General features: G+C 46.7%; 4 protein-coding genes across 4 annotated transcripts in view; 3 read left to right on the top strand and 1 right to left on the bottom strand.

The window, feature by feature from the left end:
• Positions 1-1109: 1109 nt before the first annotated feature.
• Positions 1110-3995, top strand: LOC133440390 (uncharacterized). Its single transcript, XM_061717648.1, has one exon. It carries the CDS (start codon positions 1110-1112, stop codon positions 3993-3995), a length of 2886 nt encoding a protein of 961 aa, XP_061573632.1.
• Positions 3996-4461: 466 nt separating this feature from the next.
• On the top strand, positions 4462-11416 carry LOC133440388 (uncharacterized). The gene is made up of 2 exons (XM_061717646.1): positions 4462-5570; positions 9364-11416. Exons 1-2 carry the CDS (start codon positions 4462-4464, stop codon positions 11414-11416), a joined length of 3162 nt encoding a protein of 1053 aa, XP_061573630.1.
• Positions 11417-11434: 18 nt separating this feature from the next.
• LOC133440725 (zinc finger protein 585A-like) overlaps positions 11435-17976 on the bottom strand; it is a 40883-nt gene continuing 34341 nt past the window's right edge. Inside the window, exons 6-10 of the mRNA XM_061718043.1 lie at positions 17056-17400; positions 16827-16945; positions 16369-16572; positions 13541-14324; positions 11435-11466 (exon numbers count right to left, since the gene is read on the bottom strand). Of these exons, the coding sequence (XP_061574027.1) occupies positions 11435-11466; positions 13541-14324; positions 16369-16572; positions 16827-16945; positions 17056-17400 (1484 nt within the window). The remainder of the gene's footprint in view (positions 11467-13540; positions 14325-16368; positions 16573-16826; positions 16946-17055; positions 17401-17976) is intronic.
• On the top strand, positions 15862-16966 carry LOC133440456 (putative nuclease HARBI1). The gene is made up of 2 exons (XM_061717716.1): positions 15862-16115; positions 16319-16966. The coding sequence occupies exons 1-2, from the start codon at positions 15995-15997 to the stop codon at positions 16678-16680; spliced, it is 483 nt and encodes a 160-aa protein (XP_061573700.1). The 5' UTR covers positions 15862-15994; the 3' UTR covers positions 16681-16966.

Genomic DNA, 17976 nt, shown 5'->3' on the forward strand with positions numbered 1-17976 from the left:
TACACATGGTAAGTCTTTGAGACATTAAAACATTTAAAAATCCAACTTAGTTTAGTTCAGCGCTTCCAGTCGGTGGATTTATTATTGACGTGCACATGCAGGACTCATGAGTCACCGTTTGGCATTAAAATAAAAAAGTAAGTTAAGTCAGAGGGAAGGTAAACTTCGGATGGTACGACCAGAGGGAACACAGGGAAGGAAATGAGGATCAATTAACATGATTTTGGTGTGAAATATATAGATATACAAGACACATTTAAAGCTGCAGTTTCCAACATTTAACCACTAGAGGGAATAAAGATCACAAACTAACCCCCAAACTCAGAATGACGGTTCATTCCTGCATGAATCACCCACAGGTTTTCTGCAGGGGTTTGAAGCCTCTTTTTCCTCGTATTGTGGCAGGTTGGAATTATATAAAGCAAGAAGTTTAATGCGTAATTAGGGGCGTGGCCTTTTGATTGGCATTAATTTGTCCAACCTGTAAATAAATACTTTTTCTAAGATCTTAGAAAATGTTGGGAGTAAAGAATCAGGCCTGTAATTAGTGAATTGGTGTCTGTCTCCAGTTCTGTACAGTGGGATGACTTTTGCAGTTTTCATTTTTTTTGGGAAATGTCCCAGTTCTGAGCGACTGATTACAGCTGTATGTCAGTTAACAATCCATCAATAACCTTTTTGACTATTGTCATATCACCACAGTCAGTTGACACCTTGTTTTTACATTTACTTACAATATCTATGATTTCTCTCTCCTCCACAGCTGTGGGAAACATTGAATCTGGATTTCTACTTATTAATGTTTCCTTCCATCCATCAGCTGATCCAGGATCACACATTTTTCTGCCAGCTTTGGTCCAACACTCACAAAATACCTGTTAAAATTATTAACCTCCTCATTCATATCATAAATGACTTCTTTGTTATTGGTTAAATATTGTGGATAATTAGTCTGTCTTGTACTTTTACGCTATTTTTAGTGCTTATTCATGGAGAAACATTTTCATTCAACCTTCTCCAGAGACCAACAGAACAGATCATCTTTTTTTAACCCACATCAAGTCATTGACGCTACAGCAAGGGGAGTTGCTGACCAGAAGTTGCGGACAATGTCGGCAATGATCGTCAGCATAGGTGCTGAAAGATTTGGCATAAAAGAACAGCAGCCAACCAGACGTCTAGGGGAGCCAAACAGGCGGGAGGTCAAGATCAGCCAGTTACGGCAGGAGCTTAGACTGCTTGGGCGGCAGTTTAAGCAGGCAAAGGAGGAGGAGAAGGCCGGGCTGGCAGAGCTCCGTAACATCCTGAGGAAAAAACTCACCACCCTCCGTCGAGCCGAGTGGCATAGAAGGAGGGGCAGGGAGAGAGCCAGGAGACGTGCAGCTTTCATCTCCAATCCCTTTGGCTTCACCAAGAAGACCCTTGGTCAGAAAAGAAGTGGCCACCTTGCCTGCACTGAAGACGAGGTTAACAAGTACCTCAGTGCCACCTACAGTGACAGTGCAAGAGAGAAAGACCTGGGGCCGTGCAGGACATTGATAGCTCCGCCAGAACCCACCTCAGTATTTAACACCAAGGAGCCAACTTTGAAGGAAGTTGAGGAGGTTGTAAAGGCAGCTAGATCCAATTCAGCGCCAGGTCCCAGTGGAGTGCCATATGTTGTCTACAAGAGATGCCCTAGACTCTTGAAGCGACTATGGAGGATCCTCAAAGTCATCTGGAGAAGAGGGAAGGTGGCCCAGCAGTGGAGGCATGCAGAGGGTGTCTGGATTCCAAAGGAGGAGAGCTCGACTACAATCGAGCAGTTCCGGATCATCTCACTCCTCAGCGTCGAGGGCAAGATATTCTTTAGTATTGTTGCCCGGCGCATGACGGAGTTCCTCCTGAGGAACAGGTACATCGACACCTCTGTGCAGAAAGGGGGAGTCCCAAAGGTTCCAGGATGCATCGAGCATACAGGAGTCATCACCCAGCTGATCCGGGAGGCTCGTGAAGGCAAAGGAGATCTGGCAGTCCTTTGGCTCGACCTTGCCAACGCCTACGGGTCCATTCCACACAAGCTGGTGGAAACCTCGCTTGACCGACACCACGTTCCAGGAAAAATCAAAGAAGTCATACTGGACTACTACAGCTGCTTCAGTTTGAGAGTCACTTCTGGAACAGTAACATCCACATTCCATCGGCTTGAGAAGGGCATTATCACAGGATGCACCATTTCTGTGATATTGTTTGCCTTGGCCATGAATATGTTGGTGAAGTCAGCAGAGGTGGAGTGCAGAGGCCCACTAACCAACTCAGGTATGCGGCAGCCCCCTATCAGAGCATTTATGGATGATCTGACAGTGACCACAACATCAGTCCCGGGCTGTAGATGGATCCTTCAAGGCCTCGAGCGCCTCATCAGTTGGGCCCGAATGAACTTTAAGCCAGCCAAGTCCAGGTCCCTGGTGGTGAGGAAGGGGAAGGTTACAGACCGGTTTCGCTTCTCAATAGGGGCCACCGAGATTCCATCTGTGGGAGAGAAGCCAGTTAAGAGTCTGGGTAAGATCTACGACTGCACCCTGAAGAACACCGCAGCACTCCAAGCAACATCTGAGGAGTTGGGATCCTGGCTGAAGGCAGTGGATAAGTCAGGGTTACCAGGGAAATTTAAAGCCTGGATTTACCAGCATGGCATTTTGCCACGACTCCTCTGGCCGCTGCTGGTCTACGATGTGCCAATGACCACCGTCGAGTGCTTCGAGAGGAAGGTCAGCTCCTTTCTACGGAAGTGGTTGGGCCTTCCACGAAGCCTCAGCAGCATCGCCTTGTACGGGAGGAACAACAAGCTGAAGCTGCCCTTCAGTAGTCTGATGGAGGAGTTTATGGTCACCCGAGCAAGAGAGGTGCTGCTGTACAGAGACTCCAGTGACACCAAAGTCTCCTCGGCAGGCATCGAAGTGAGGACCGGCAGGAAGTGGAGGGCTCAAGAGGCGGTTGACCAGGCTGAGTCCCGCTTGCGGCACAGCGAGCTGGTTGGAAAAGTGGCTTCTGGACGAGCAGGACTCGGGAGTAACCCAAGACCTTCCTACAACAAGACCCAGGGGAAGGAAAGGCGGCTGCTGATCCAGGAGGAGGTCCGAGCTGGGGTGGAGGAAGCCCGCTGCAGTAGGGCAGTAGGGATGCGGCAGCAGGGGGCGTGGACCCGATGGGAGGAGGCAGCTGACCGGAAGATAACGTGGACAGAGTTATGGCGATCTGAGCCACACCGGATTAAGTTCCTCATCCAGTCGGTGTACGACGTCCTCCCGAGTCCGTCCAACCTCTTCCGCTGGGGCTTGGCCGAGAACCCACTGTGCCCCCTCTGCCAAAGAACTGGATCGCTGGAGCATGTCCTGAGCTGCTGCCCTAAGGCACTGGGTGATGGTCGTTACCGCTGGCGCCATGACCAAGTGCTGCGGGTCATCGCAGAGGCCATTTGCACAGGGATCTCCACCAGTAAAGGCCAGCAACCATCAAGGCAGTACATCGCCTTTGTTAAGGCTGGGGAGAAGCCCCAGCAGCTCCGGAGTCAGGCAGGGGGGCTGCTGGCAACAGCTCGGGATTGGCAGCTGAAGGTCGACCTAGGGAGACAGCTCAAGTTCCCGGAGAACATTGCAGTGACCACACTCAGGCCTGACATGGTCCTAGTGTCAGAGTCAACAAGACAGGTGGTCCTGCTGGAGTTGACTGTCCCCTGGGAAGACCGGATGGAGGAGGCCTTTGAGAGGAAGAGGGCCAAGTATGAGGAGCTGGCAGGTGAATGCCGAAGCAAGGGATGGAAGACCCGATGCAACCCCATCGAGGTTGGTTGCAGAGGATTTGCCGGCCAGTCTCTCAGCAGGGCATTCAAGATGCTGGTAGTGAAGGGACTGCAGCACAGAAAAGCCATCAAAAACATCTCAGACGCAGCAGAGAAGGCGTCAAGATGGCTGTGGATCAAGCGGGGCGATCCGTGGACCACAAAAGCTACCTAGACACAAGCCGGGATTTGATCACCCCGGCTGGGTCACCTGGGCGAGGGTGTCTGTTGTGAGACCCCAGGCTACAACACTGATGATGTGTCTAGGTGGCACCAGAAGGTGTATTTGAGAACTAGTTGATCTGGCCAAGCCAGTGACTTCCGGGAATAGGACGGATGACGACCATGAAAGTATGGCGACTGCTGGAGAGACAGCTGACTACTGGAAAGACAGTAACCGGGGCAGAAAGGGCCAGCAACCCAAACTGCAGCTCCCGTGAGGGTGCACCCACAATCAAGCTACGGAAAACCCTACTATATTATACCCCCAGGGGTGCCCGAGAGGGGGGGAGGATGAGCACCCCAACAGGACGGACAACCAGGCAATGACCCATGCTAATGGAAAAACGACAATGAATGCAGTCTGTTCATGTGGCAAAGTCTGCAAGAACCCACGTGGTCTGAAGATCCACCAGACCAAAATGAAATGTTTGACAGGGACGCAGGTGGTGCAACGCACAGGTCAAGTACCTGGTGAGACGCAGGAGGAGCCCGGCCAGGAGTCAACCCACAGTGCCCAGACCCTCCAAGCTCCACAAGCCCCGCCCTATGTCAGGCAGTCCGAACATCGCCGGGTCATGTGGCCTTCAGCCAAGAAGGAAAGAGAATGGCTCCAGTTTGATGAAGACCTGGATCAAGTCATTGACGCTACAGCAAGGGGAGTTGCTGACCAGAAGTTGCGGACAATGTCGGCAATGATCGTCAGCATAGGTGCTGAAAGATTTGGCATAAAAGAACAGCAGCCAACCAGACGTCTAGGGGAGCCAAACAGGCGGGAGGTCAAGATCAGCCAGTTACGGCAGGAGCTTAGACTGCTTGGGCGGCAGTTTAAGCAGGCAAAGGAGGAGGAGAAGGCCGGGCTGGCAGAGCTCCGTAACATCCTGAGGAAAAAACTCACCACCCTCCGTCGAGCCGAGTGGCATAGAAGGAGGGGCAGGGAGAGAGCCAGGAGACGTGCAGCTGTCATCTCCAATCCCTTTGGCTTCACCAAGAAGACCCTTGGTCAGAAAAGAAGTGGCCACCTTGCCTGCACTGAAGACGAGGTTAACAAGTACCTCAGTGCCACCTACAGTGACAGTGCAAGAGAGAAAGACCTGGGGCCGTGCAGGACATTGATAGCTCCGCCAGAACCCACCTCAGTATTTAACACCAAGGAGCCAACTTTGAAGGAAGTTGAGGAGGTTGTAAAGGCAGCTAGATCCAATTCAGCGCCAGGTCCCAGTGGAGTGCCATATGTTGTCTACAAGAGATGCCCTAGACTCTTGAAGCGACTATGGAGGATCCTCAAAGTCATCTGGAGAAGAGGGAAGGTGGCCCAGCAGTGGAGGCATGCAGAGGGTGTCTGGATTCCAAAGGAGGAGAGCTCGACTACAATCGAGCAGTTCCGGATCATCTCACTCCTCAGCGTCGAGGGCAAGATATTCTTTAGTATTGTTGCCCGGCGCATGACGGAGTTCCTCCTGAGGAACAGGTACATCGACACCTCTGTGCAGAAAGGGGGAGTCCCAAAGGTTCCAGGAGGTTCCCAAAGGTTCCCTCAGCTATCCCAACCCTGAAGTAACTCATGACCCCACCATTAGGTGGTGAGACCACCTGTCATTTTACATTTTTTACTATTTAGTTTTTATTACCATATTAATTTTATTTTCTGTTAACAATGAAGGTAACAAACATCTGTCCTAATTGTATCAAACCTGTGAAAGCGCAAAGCATCACTTGTGGATTATGTAGAAACAAGTTTCACCAAAAGTGTTCACCTGCCTCAAAGTTAAATTCCAAGTTATGGGAATCTTGGACCTGTCATTTATGTGCAAGAGACCTTCCATTTTATGAAGTTGATGATGATGACCCTGTTTTCTTGTCCAATAGCAATATAAATAATCATGGTACAAATTTCGAAAATATGATTTTCAACCCTTTCGAACTAAACAATCAGGTGTCCAATACAGGACTACATGGAGTAGACCCGGATATAAACTCAAACTCACAAATGAAGGAGCCCTGCACATATTATACTGAGAAACAACTTGAGGAACTTACTGAATCTTTACCGCATGAAAAACAAATGTTTACAACCCTCCACCTAAATATACGCAGCCTCAATGCTAACCATGAGACCCTCTCATTGTTTTTATCATTCCTAAAGCACAATTTCTCAATCATTGCTTTAACAGAGACATGGGCTACTGAAGACACAAAAGGTCTATATGAGCTCCCGCTCTACAACTCTGTCCATTTGACCAGAGAAATGAGAGCTGGTGGTGGGATAGTAATGTATATTCGAAAGGATTATGATTATATAAATAGAGCGGACCTGTCACTGAGCTCTGGCGGTGTTGAATCTTACTTTTTGGAAATTATATTGCCAAATGGAGGGAGGAAAATTGTTGTCGGCTGTGTCTACAGACCACCCGACACAGACATAGATAACTTTAATGAGAGCCTGACGACTACTCTAGATCAAATAAATAAAGAGGGTAAGATGTGCTACATTCTTGGAGATTATAATATTAATCTCTTTAAGAATGAAGTACATCCTCCTACTCAGAATTTCCTAAACACCTTATATGTCAACTACTTTTATCCAGTGATTCACAAACCAACCAGGGTGACTGACAAGTCTGCCACTTTAATAGACAACATCCTAACAAATGAAGTGAATAAAGTGATCCATGCAGGTATTGTTTGTACAGATATCTCTGACCACTTCCCCATTTTCCAATTTACCCTCCTTGATGAACAAAGCAAACAGGATGAGGACAAAATGACTTACCGGAAATACAATCCAAAGAATATGGCAAAATTCAAAACTCAACTTGAAACTATATCATGGGAGACTGTCTACATGCAAACTGATGCAAACAGAGCATATCAGGTCTTTATCCAGTCCTTTAATTCCGTTTTCCACAAATGTTTTCCATTAATTACTGCCAAGAACAGTGAAAGGCAGGAATCTTGCAAACCATGGTTTACCCCTGGATTGCAAAAATCCTCCAGGAAGAAAAACAAACTGTATAAAATGTTTATTTCTGATCCCACATCGGAGAATCAAACAAAATACAAACGATACAGAAATAAATTCAACCATCTCCTCCGAGCGGTCAAGAAGAAACATTACAGTGATAAATTCAAGGCCTCTGCAAACAATATCAAGGAAACATGGTCAGTCATTAACCAGCTACTCTGTCGAAAGAAAGCCAGAGCCAAGTTCCCACATCACTTCTATGATGGAGGGAAAACCATCACCGATTCTCACGAAATAGCCTGTAAGTTCAACCATTTTTTTGTTAATGTTGGTCCCTCCCTCAGTAAAAAAATAGCAAAAAGAGATGGAAGTCCACTGGACTACATTGATGGGTCTTACCCTGTTTTTGATCATTTTGACTGCCCTGATTCTCAGGAAGTACTAGACATCATAGGAAAATTGAAGCCAACTGCAGCAGGACATGATGAAATCCGAACAACACTCATAAAAGAGGTAAAAACAACAATCATTGATCCACTAACTTATATATGCTCCATCTCACTGGCAACTGGTAATGTACCAAATGACCTTAAAATAGCCAAAGTCGTCCCCATCTTTAAATCTGAGGATCCAATTTATTTTACAAACTATCGTCCAATATCAATATTACCATCGTTTTCAAAGATTCTAGAAAAACTTGTATACAAAAGAATGCTTCAACATATAAACAATAACAACATACTCTACAATCACCAATATGGCTTCCGTAAAAAACACTCTGCCTATATGGCTTTACTTGACCTCACTGACAAAATATCCACCGCATTGGAAAATAAGGAATTTGCACTGGGAATTTTCCTAGATCTTTCCAAGGCTTTCGATACTGTAAATTACACTGTACTACTGTCAAAGCTGAAAAGATATGGTTTTCAAGGCATCGTCTTTGATTGGTTACAAAACTACATTACTGATAGACAGCAATATGTCACTGTTAAGAACACTGAATCCTCCAGAGCAACATTATCTTGTGGAGTGGCACAAGGATCAATACTTGGGCCCTTGTTATTCCTAATTTATATTAATGATTTACCTGCAGTATCACGTACCATGTTTTCCATTCTGTTCGCTGACGACACAAATGTCATCCTTTCACATAAAAACTTCAAAACCCTCGTTAATGAAGCCAATCAAGGTCTTATTTTATTGAGCAAGTGGTTCCAACTCAATAAACTATCGTTAAATATTAAAAAAACTAAGTTCATAATATTTGCAGGAAAGAAGAAATACAACCCTGGGGAAGCTAGGATCTCCATTGAGGGTAATGAAATCAGTAAAGTTGCTTCCACACCATTCCTGGGAGTAATGGTTGACGAGAAGTATTGCTGGAAAGAACACATTGACACGATAACAAAAAAGGTTGCGAAATCAGTGGGCATCATCAAGAAAATTAGTAGACTTCTAAGTAGAGCCTGCTTAAAAACCTTATATTACAGTTTAATATATCCATATCTAACCTATTGTAATATTGTGTGGGCTAGTACCTATCCTTCCTACCTCCAAAAACTACATGTACTACAAAAAAGGTTTGTCAGATTGGCAACAAAATCTGCCCCATTGGATCCCTCTGCACCTCTATTCACAACCCTCAATATACTAACCATTTTCAATATAAACATCCTTCAAACTTGTATTTTCATCTATAAAACAAAATACCAGAATTCTGAACTACCTGAACATTTCCAGCAATACTTCCAGTCTAACTCTAGTTTTCATTCATACCAGACTAGACAATCCAACCAGCTGCATGTCCCACTATACAGTACCACCAGGGGTCAGTTCTCCTTAAAATACAAAGGTGTCTCCCTATGGAATGCCCATTCCCATCTAATGACCAACTCATCCTCTCTGTCCACCTACAAAAGAAGTGTAATGAATAAATTAATTACCCAAGTAAGAAACTAAAGGAAGATACCATTGATATGATGATTATGCCTTACCTGTGTTGCTTTGCCAATCTTTTGTCTCGTTCTCTCTGTTTTAGTATTCACTTTTATTGTATCAGTATTTTAACATTCTGCAGTTATTTTTATTTACTCTGCTTGTTGATTGTTTTTTCTTGTTTGTCTTTTTTTGCTGTTTATTTCGTTTTTGTTTCTGTTCTAGTTTTACTTTCTAATAATAAACAAGTCATGTAATGTCCTGTAAACGGCGAGGACCTTGCATAAGCCCCTCTAGGGTTTCTGTCCTCACGTGCACAACCACTACCTGTTATCCTTCCTCTGGAAATGAATTATCATGTCATGTTTATGTATACATTCATGTTGTGCAAATTAAATAAATAAAAATAAAAAAAAAAAAGATGCATCGAGCATACAGGAGTCATCACCCAGCTGATCCGGGAGGCTCGTGAAGGCAAAGGAGATCTGGCAGTCCTTTGGCTCGACCTTGCCAACGCCTACGGGTCCATTCCACACAAGCTGGTGGAAACCTCGCTTGACCGACACCACGTTCCAGGAAAAATCAAAGAAGTCATACTGGACTACTACAGCTGCTTCAGTTTGAGAGTCACTTCTGGAACAGTAACATCCACATTCCATCGGCTTGAGAAGGGCATTATCACAGGATGCACCATTTCTGTGATATTGTTTGCCTTGGCCATGAATATGTTGGTGAAGTCAGCAGAGGTGGAGTGCAGAGGCCCACTAACCAACTCAGGTATGCGGCAGCCCCCTATCAGAGCATTTATGGATGATCTGACAGTGACCACAACATCAGTCCCGGGCTGTAGATGGATCCTTCAAGGCCTCGAGCGCCTCATCAGTTGGGCCCGAATGAACTTTAAGCCAGCCAAGTCCAGGTCCCTGGTGGTGAGGAAGGGGAAGGTTACAGACCGGTTTCGCTTCTCAATAGGGGCCACCGAGATTCCATCTGTGGGAGAGAAGCCAGTTAAGAGTCTGGGTAAGATCTACGACTGCACCCTGAAGAACACCGCAGCACTCCAAGCAACATCTGAGGAGTTGGGATCCTGGCTGAAGGCAGTGGATAAGTCAGGGTTACCAGGGAAATTTAAAGCCTGGATTTACCAGCATGGCATTTTGCCACGACTCCTCTGGCCGCTGCTGGTCTACGATGTGCCAATGACCACCGTCGAGTGCTTCGAGAGGAAGGTCAGCTCCTTTCTACGGAAGTGGTTGGGCCTTCCACGAAGCCTCAGCAGCATCGCCTTGTACGGGAGGAACAACAAGCTGAAGCTGCCCTTCAGTAGTCTGATGGAGGAGTTTATGGTCACCCGAGCAAGAGAGGTGCTGCTGTACAGAGACTCCAGTGACACCAAAGTCTCCTCGGCAGGCATCGAAGTGAGGACCGGCAGGAAGTGGAGGGCTCAAGAGGCGGTTGACCAGGCTGAGTCCCGCTTGCGGCACAGCGAGCTGGTTGGAAAAGTGGCTTCTGGACGAGCAGGACTCGGGAGTAACCCAAGACCTTCCTACAACAAGACCCAGGGGAAGGAAAGGCGGCTGCTGATCCAGGAGGAGGTCCGAGCTGGGGTGGAGGAAGCCCGCTGCAGTAGGGCAGTAGGGATGCGGCAGCAGGGGGCGTGGACCCGATGGGAGGAGGCAGCTGACCGGAAGATAACGTGGACAGAGTTATGGCGATCTGAGCCACACCGGATTAAGTTCCTCATCCAGTCGGTGTACGACGTCCTCCCGAGTCCGTCCAACCTCTTCCGCTGGGGCTTGGCCGAGAACCCACTGTGCCCCCTCTGCCAAAGAACTGGATCGCTGGAGCATGTCCTGAGCTGCTGCCCTAAGGCACTGGGTGATGGTCGTTACCGCTGGCGCCATGACCAAGTGCTGCGGGTCATCGCAGAGGCCATTTGCACAGGGATCTCCACCAGTAAAGGCCAGCAACCATCAAGGCAGTACATCGCCTTTGTTAAGGCTGGGGAGAAGCCCCAGCAGCTCCGGAGTCAGGCAGGGGGGCTGCTGGCAACAGCTCGGGATTGGCAGCTGAAGGTCGACCTAGGGAGACAGCTCAAGTTCCCGGAGAACATTGCAGTGACCACACTCAGGCCTGACATGGTCCTAGTGTCAGAGTCAACAAGACAGGTGGTCCTGCTGGAGTTGACTGTCCCCTGGGAAGACCGGATGGAGGAGGCCTTTGAGAGGAAGAGGGCCAAGTATGAGGAGCTGGCAGGTGAATGCCGAAGCAAGGGATGGAAGACCCGATGCAACCCCATCGAGGTCGGTTGCAGAGGATTTGCCGGCCAGTCTCTCAGCAGGGCATTCAAGATGCTGGGAGTGAAGGGACTGCAGCACAGAAAAGCCATCAAAAACATCTCAGACGCAGCAGAGAAGGCGTCAAGATGGCTGTGGATCAAGCGGGGCGATCCGTGGACCACAAAAGCTACCTAGACACAAGCCGGGATTTGATCACCCCGGCTGGGTCACCTGGGCGAGGGTGTCTGTTGTGAGACCCGAAACACCCCGTGACCCCAGGCTACAACACTGATGATGTGTCTAGGTGGCACCAGAAGGTGTATTTGAGAACTCCATGGTTCCTGACACAGTGGATTCCTATCAGTTTTCCTACCGTGCCAACAGATCAGTGGATGAAGCGATGGCTTCGGCTTCACTTCACCTTCCAACACCTGGACAGGATGAACACCTATGCACGGCTTCTGTCCCTGGATGTGTCATTTGATGAAGCCAAGACCAGTGAAATAACAAACTGGATCAAAATGACGTGATTGAGGAAGTTGAGGATAAAGGACAAAAGTGCATCTCCACTTTTCAACTTCATTTGATGACATTTCTCTTTCAACATTGTTTTCTGAGCTAAATGCTGGTTGTACTGATCACGCTGTACCAATAATCTGCATCACTGACAACTTTCCTCTTGTTGATGCACTAAAGTCTTTTTTTATTCGTGTTTTTATTATTATTACGATAGATTGTTCACTCTTTGGTTTATGTTGAGCTTTTATAACTCACCACCAGGGGGCACTGCTGCTCTTTCTACATATGGAGAGTGTAATATTCCAGAATTATAAACAATAAAATGATTCATCCATCTAAAATGAAAACGTAATTAGATTTTCATGATTATTTCTGACTAAATATGAGTTGAGGTAAAAAGACATTTACTTTTAAACGGATGTCTGATATAAAAGGGTTAAATCCAAAGTCTGTCCTCTTCCTGGAATCTGATCCCGATGATCCTCCCTCTTCGTCCTGCTCTCCAACCTGCAGATCTGCAGCTTCAACACGGATCTCAACATCAGCTTTATAATAAATCATGTGTCAGACGAGTTGTAAATCTAGTACAACTTGATTTTATACATGTGATTAAATAATATTGTTAATTTCATATTATGTAAATAATATGAAAAACATACATAAATATGTTGTAACTTTAGCTTGTATAGTTAGAATAAAACAGCATGGATCATTTGAATTGCTTAGTTTGTCCCATGAATTAAACGATAATCTGATGTACGTGCAGCTCAGATTTTAAAATACATAAAGCCTTTTACAGTTTTCAGCAAACTATGTATAACATCGCAATATATCGCAAAATTTGGATACCGCAATATCGTATTGTATCGTGACTCAAGTATCGTGATGTGTATCCCACATCACACTCATTTCCTCATTCATTTGAAAACCAAATGTTCTTGTTTTCTAAATCAATAAAAACATTTTAAAAGGGAAATAAAAGCAAACCGTATCTGACTGCACTGACTTCTGAAATCTTCAAGGTTTTTTGTTTAATGCTGCAGACATCAAAGTTTATAAAATGGTGACAGATGGTTGGCTGTTCTGTTTCTGACGTGTTGATGGTTGCGTTTCTTCTTTTGTCCTCGTTTCTCTGAAGTTTCTTCATGTTTTTCAGAGGAACGTTGTAAAAACTGAACATGTAAATATATCAAACTTGGACTAACCTCTGAACGGAGTAGATGGAGAGAGTTTAACAACATGGAGCTGCAGATTAACTTTACAAAGAGAATGTGAGTGAAGAAGAAACAGACGGGAAAAAGGGCGTGTGTGAGAGGCTTTGTAGATGAACGAAATAAACTGTCACGTTTAAAGAAACTTCAGCACATACTAACAGCTCTTTATTTGCACCGTGGAGATGGCAAGTTACCAACAGCAACAAATAATACGATTTTAAGAAGGAACAGAAATTCAAACAAACTCAATGCAGAACTTTAAAAAAAGTACACAACCACATCGTTCCCTCTGCGTCAAGTTGACGGAGAAGCATAAATCCGGGTTGAACCTGCAACCCTTGTGAGGAGGGGATTAGTCTCATCAGCCACAGGAGGTGGTGGTTGGACTGCTGCGGGTTCTTCTTCTGTGGGTCAGACAGGAGTGGACAGCTGCCCCCGGAGGACGACAACATGAACGTCATTTGTCACGAGTCACCAGACTTCTACTCCGGGTGATTTTTCATGTGACTCAGCAAATCAATTCTGCGGCTAAAACCTTTGTTGCACGTCTTGCACAAAAATCGCTTCTCGCCCGTGTGTGTGGTTATGTGCCGTTTAAGAACTGATGATTCAGTAAAGGTTTTTCCGCAGGTGTTGCACAGGTACGGCCTTTCGCCGGTGTGGATCCTCGAGTGAACCACCAGGGTGGAACGTTCTGTGTAACTTTTTCCACATGTTTTGCAGATGTAGGGCTTCTCGCCCGTGTGCTTGGTTATGTGCCGTTTAAGATACGATAAATTAGTAAAGGTTTTTCTGCAGATGTTGCACAGGTACGGCCTTTCGCCAGTGTGGGTCCTCGAGTGAACCACCAGGCTGGTACGTTGCCTGTAACTTTTTCCACATATTTTGCAGATGTAGGCCTTCTCGCCCGTGTGGATCATTTTATGTTCCTTGAGCGTTGCTGAGTTTCTAAACGATTTTCCGCAGGTGTTGCACAGGTACGGCTTCTCGCCCGTGTGGATCATTTTATGGTTCTTGAGCGTTGATGATTGTCTAAACGATTTTCCGCAGGTGTTGCACAGGTACGGCCTTTCGCCAGTGTGGATCTTCATATGTTCTATTAAAATACTCTTTCTACCGAACTCTTTCCTGCAGGTGCTGCAAGAAAATACCTTCTTCCCCGTGTGGGTCATGGTCAGCTTTGATTTACAGTTGCTGTCTGACGGGACAGCAGCATCTTCGTGGTCACCGTGTCGTCTCATTGGTTCCGGATCTGCAGTTTTACTGGAGTCTGAGCGTAAACTTTCAGTCCCTTCCTCATCTTTGTTTTGAGCTTCAGGAGAAGTGTGCAACAGCAGCTGGTCACAGTTTGGTCCTGGTTCACCATTTTCAACTTTCACATCAGCGACATTGACCAATGAGACATCCACCTCCTCGTGCTTCATCTCCTGACCGCTGGAGTCTTCCTCCAGTTCTGTAGTCTGTGGATGCCCTGGTTCCTCCTGGTCCGGGCTGCAGCTCCTCTCCAGGTTATCCAGGTGCTGGTCACTGAAAACCCCGTCCTCCTCCACCTTACAAACATTTTCTTGTGGGAGTTCTGGAATTACAAAAAGGGACAAAAAGATAGGATTTTAACAAGTCAAAAGTGCTTCCCAGTGTTGATTGTTTGGTTGTATTTGTGAGGTTTAAACTTTGTCCGGAACCCTCGGTCTTCCCTTTCATCTATGTAGTATATGAAAACAAGTGCATTACTCTGTGTGACCATTAGGCGGCACTGTGAGTGTACTCTTGTGTTACTGCGTTGGTATCGAGATAGTTGAAGAATAGAGTTGTTGTTCTAGAAATGGCTTCTTCCGCGCCGTCATATATAACGATCTAAATACAAGTACTGCATATGAACACCTATATGAACATCCTCCAACAATCGTGTTTTTTGCCAGTGTCATCTCACATCTTACAAGTTCTAGTTCTAAGTTATAGAGTGTATAACAAAATAAATGTTGACCGGTTTGAGATGCAGGTTGATGACATCCTATGGGATGATGGATACACCCATGATGATGATGAACAAGCATATCAGTTATTTTTCAAGTCTTTCAACTCTGTATTCAACAGGTGCTTTCCTCTTGTCAGCAAAAAAGCAAACCAGGGGCCTTATGTACTAAGAGTGCGGCGCACAAAAAACGTGTGTACGCCACTTTCAACGCTCACGGTCGGATGTACAAAGAATGACGTGAACGTAGAAAGCTGCGGTCCGGCACTCACACATCAAGGCTGTTACACGCACTTTTCTGAGGTTCTGTCCGTTGGCGACACTCACTGGTGATGCAGTGAAGTGCAGAATATGAGGAAACGTGACGTCAACAATAAGTTCACGACCACATGAAGGACACGACAGTCCCCAATCATCAAATAAGTGACACACGGGTGGAACTGCACCAATTACACAATTAACCACATGGTCTGAACATATAAAGGTCGGCGCAGGACAACGTAACCTGTGCAAATCACAATGGCAGTACTGCTCGTGGTAGACGACTGCAATAATGGGAGAATCAGGAGGGAGCGCATCTTCAGGGACCACACTGATTTACTGGCCCACGATGATGACTGGCTGGTCAGCCGTTTCAGATTTCCAAGAGCAATCCTCTTGGAACTCTGTGCTGAGTTGGGTCCCAGTTTGGAGAGGAGCACAAGGAGGAGCCACGCACTACCTGTCCCCCTGCAAGTGCTGACCACACTTGGTTTCCTGGCTACCGGGTCCTACCAGCGCGAGTTGGCAGACCGGTCAGGAATAAGCCAGTCCGCACTGAGCCGTGCAATGCCAGCTGTATGGGACGGGATCATCCGCAAGTTCGGCAGGTACATCAGATTCCCGTATGGTGCAGCTGACCTTGCAAATATTAAAACGCAATTTGCAGCAATTGCCGGTTTCCCTAATGTAATCGGTGTGATTGACTGCACACACATTGCAATAAAGGCGCCATCGGTGGATGAATTTGCGTATGTCAATCGCAAAAACTTTCATTCCATCAACGTGCAGATCATATGTGACGCACAGATGCGCTTCACAAATGTTGTGGCAAGGTGGCCTGGCTCCACCCACGACTCCTTCATCCTCGCCAACAGCCTGATGGGGATGAGGCTCCAAGCTGGCAGGGTGCGGGATGGATGGCTCCTTGGTAAGTGATCGCTTACAATGTCGAAAATAAAGCCACTTCACAGTTCTTCAGTTATTATTTATTGGTTATTTCCATTTTTTAATTTAGTTGTATAGACCGTTGAGCGTGTGTGTGCGTTTCGGCTGCTGCAGGACTGAATTTCTCCTCTGGGAGATCAATGAAGTCTATTCTATTCATTAATGTGTCTATTGACAACCCATCAGGTGACAGCGGCTATCCACTGAAGGGGTGGTTGATGACCCCCCTCACCAACCCCCAGACTGCCCGAGAACTCGCTTACAACCACGCTCATACCATCACTAGAGCTGTTGTAGAGCGAGCGATCGGGCAGCTGAAATGTCGGTGGCGCTGCCTGGACAGGAGCGGGGGGATGCTGCTGTACCGCCCCGACAAGGTGGGCCGCATCATTATTGCTTGTGCCACCTTGCACAATCTGGCGCACCGCCATGGCGTCCCACTGGCAGAGGTGGAGGAGCCGGCAAACGAGCCAGAGCCAGCACCCCCCCTTGTGCAACCTCATGCAGCTGCCATTCGGGCCCGACAACGTGTCATTGACACACTATAGATGGGAAACTCAGTCAAGGTTCATTTTTTAACGTTTTATTATTGTATTATTTTAGTAGTGATCTGCTCCAGTGAGTCAGCAATGCGTGACATGGTTGCATTTAGTTGGTCAATTCCCCGACTGATCCTGTCGTGAATATCCAGGACCGCCTGCGTCAGCATGAGGCCGGTCGGACGGGCCTCAGGATCGGAGGCAGCGGTGGCGCGGGGTTCCTCAGATGGGAGGGAGGAGGCTGTGACCCCCGAGGTTCCCGGTTCGGCATCATCTGAATAAAATTGTAACAATATCACTTCAGTCACTCGAGTCTATTATTTCAATGCAAGCATAAATAAGTTTACTTCACTGTGGGTTATGGTACACTTGGAGTTAATTTACCTTCATTTGGCTGCTCAAATGAGACGGAGTCGCCCTCAGGGACAGATAGGAATCCTGTGAGGACGGTCTCACCCACGATTGCGCACACGCGCTCCTCAAAAGGGGTGAGCGCCTCCGTTCCTGCTCCACCACCCGTCATGGCCGCACTTCGCCGGTGTGCAGCCGCTCTCCTCTTTACCTCCATCTTTATGTCCGACCACTTCTTTTTTAATTCCTGTGGGCTGCGGTGCTCCGACCCCACAGCGTTTACGGACACAGCCACAAGATCCCACTCGCCTTTTTTCTTCTTTGTATTTATCCCAGAGGACAGGGAGCCAAAAAGGACGGTCTTCCTGGCCTCCACCTCTGTTAAAAGCGTTTCCAGCTCACACTCTGTGAATCTTCTCTTTTTGGTTGCTTTTGCCATTTCTAAAGTTTATTTGGCCGATTTGCACTTGCTGTTTTATACTCATGATCATGCGTCAGGGCGGAGTTTTGCGCTCCCGCATGTGCGCTCAATTCCACGCTGATTGTGATGTACAGAGAAAACTGCGTGGATTTGGGCGTACGCACAGCTTTGTACATATGAATTTTTGCGGTCTTGTTAATTCCACGCACGGATTCACGTTGACATTTCGTAACAATTATAATCATCTTGTTAGAACTGCCAAGAAAAAGAACTTTTCCAACAAATTCAATGAGGCTTCTAATAACATAAAAACTACCTGGGGAGTCATTAACCAGCTTCTAAATATGAATAAGTCTACAGCCACTCTTCCATCTCAATTTGTTGATGAAAATCGAGTCTACTCTGATCCATCTGACATTGCATATGTTTTTAACAATTATTTTGTTAATATTGGTACAGTTCTTTCAGAAAGGATAACTCCTATAGCCGGGTCTCCATCTGAGTTTCTGACGGGTTCCCATCCTTCTATTCAG

Source organism: Cololabis saira, chromosome 3, assembly GCF_033807715.1.
Source record: "Cololabis saira isolate AMF1-May2022 chromosome 3, fColSai1.1, whole genome shotgun sequence".
NCBI classification, from domain to species: Eukaryota; Metazoa; Chordata; class Actinopteri; order Beloniformes; family Belonidae; genus Cololabis; species Cololabis saira.

Excerpts from the sequence above, each read along its gene's own strand:
- LOC133440456 (XM_061717716.1), top strand. The coding sequence starts at position 15,995 with ATGCGCTTCACAAATGTTGTGGCAAGGTGGCCTGGCTCCACCCACGAC. Across the intron at positions 16,116-16,318 it reads GCGGGATGGATGGCTCCTTG|GTGACAGCGGCTATCCACTG; the intron begins GTAAGTGATCGC and ends ACAACCCATCAG.
- LOC133440388 (XM_061717646.1), top strand. The coding sequence starts at position 4,462 with ATGAAATGTTTGACAGGGACGCAGGTGGTGCAACGCACAGGTCAAGTA. Across the intron at positions 5,571-9,363 it reads GTTCCAGGAGGTTCCCAAAG|ATGCATCGAGCATACAGGAG; the intron begins GTTCCCTCAGCT and ends AAAAAAAAAAAG.
- LOC133440390 (XM_061717648.1), top strand. The coding sequence starts at position 1,110 with ATGTCGGCAATGATCGTCAGCATAGGTGCTGAAAGATTTGGCATAAAA.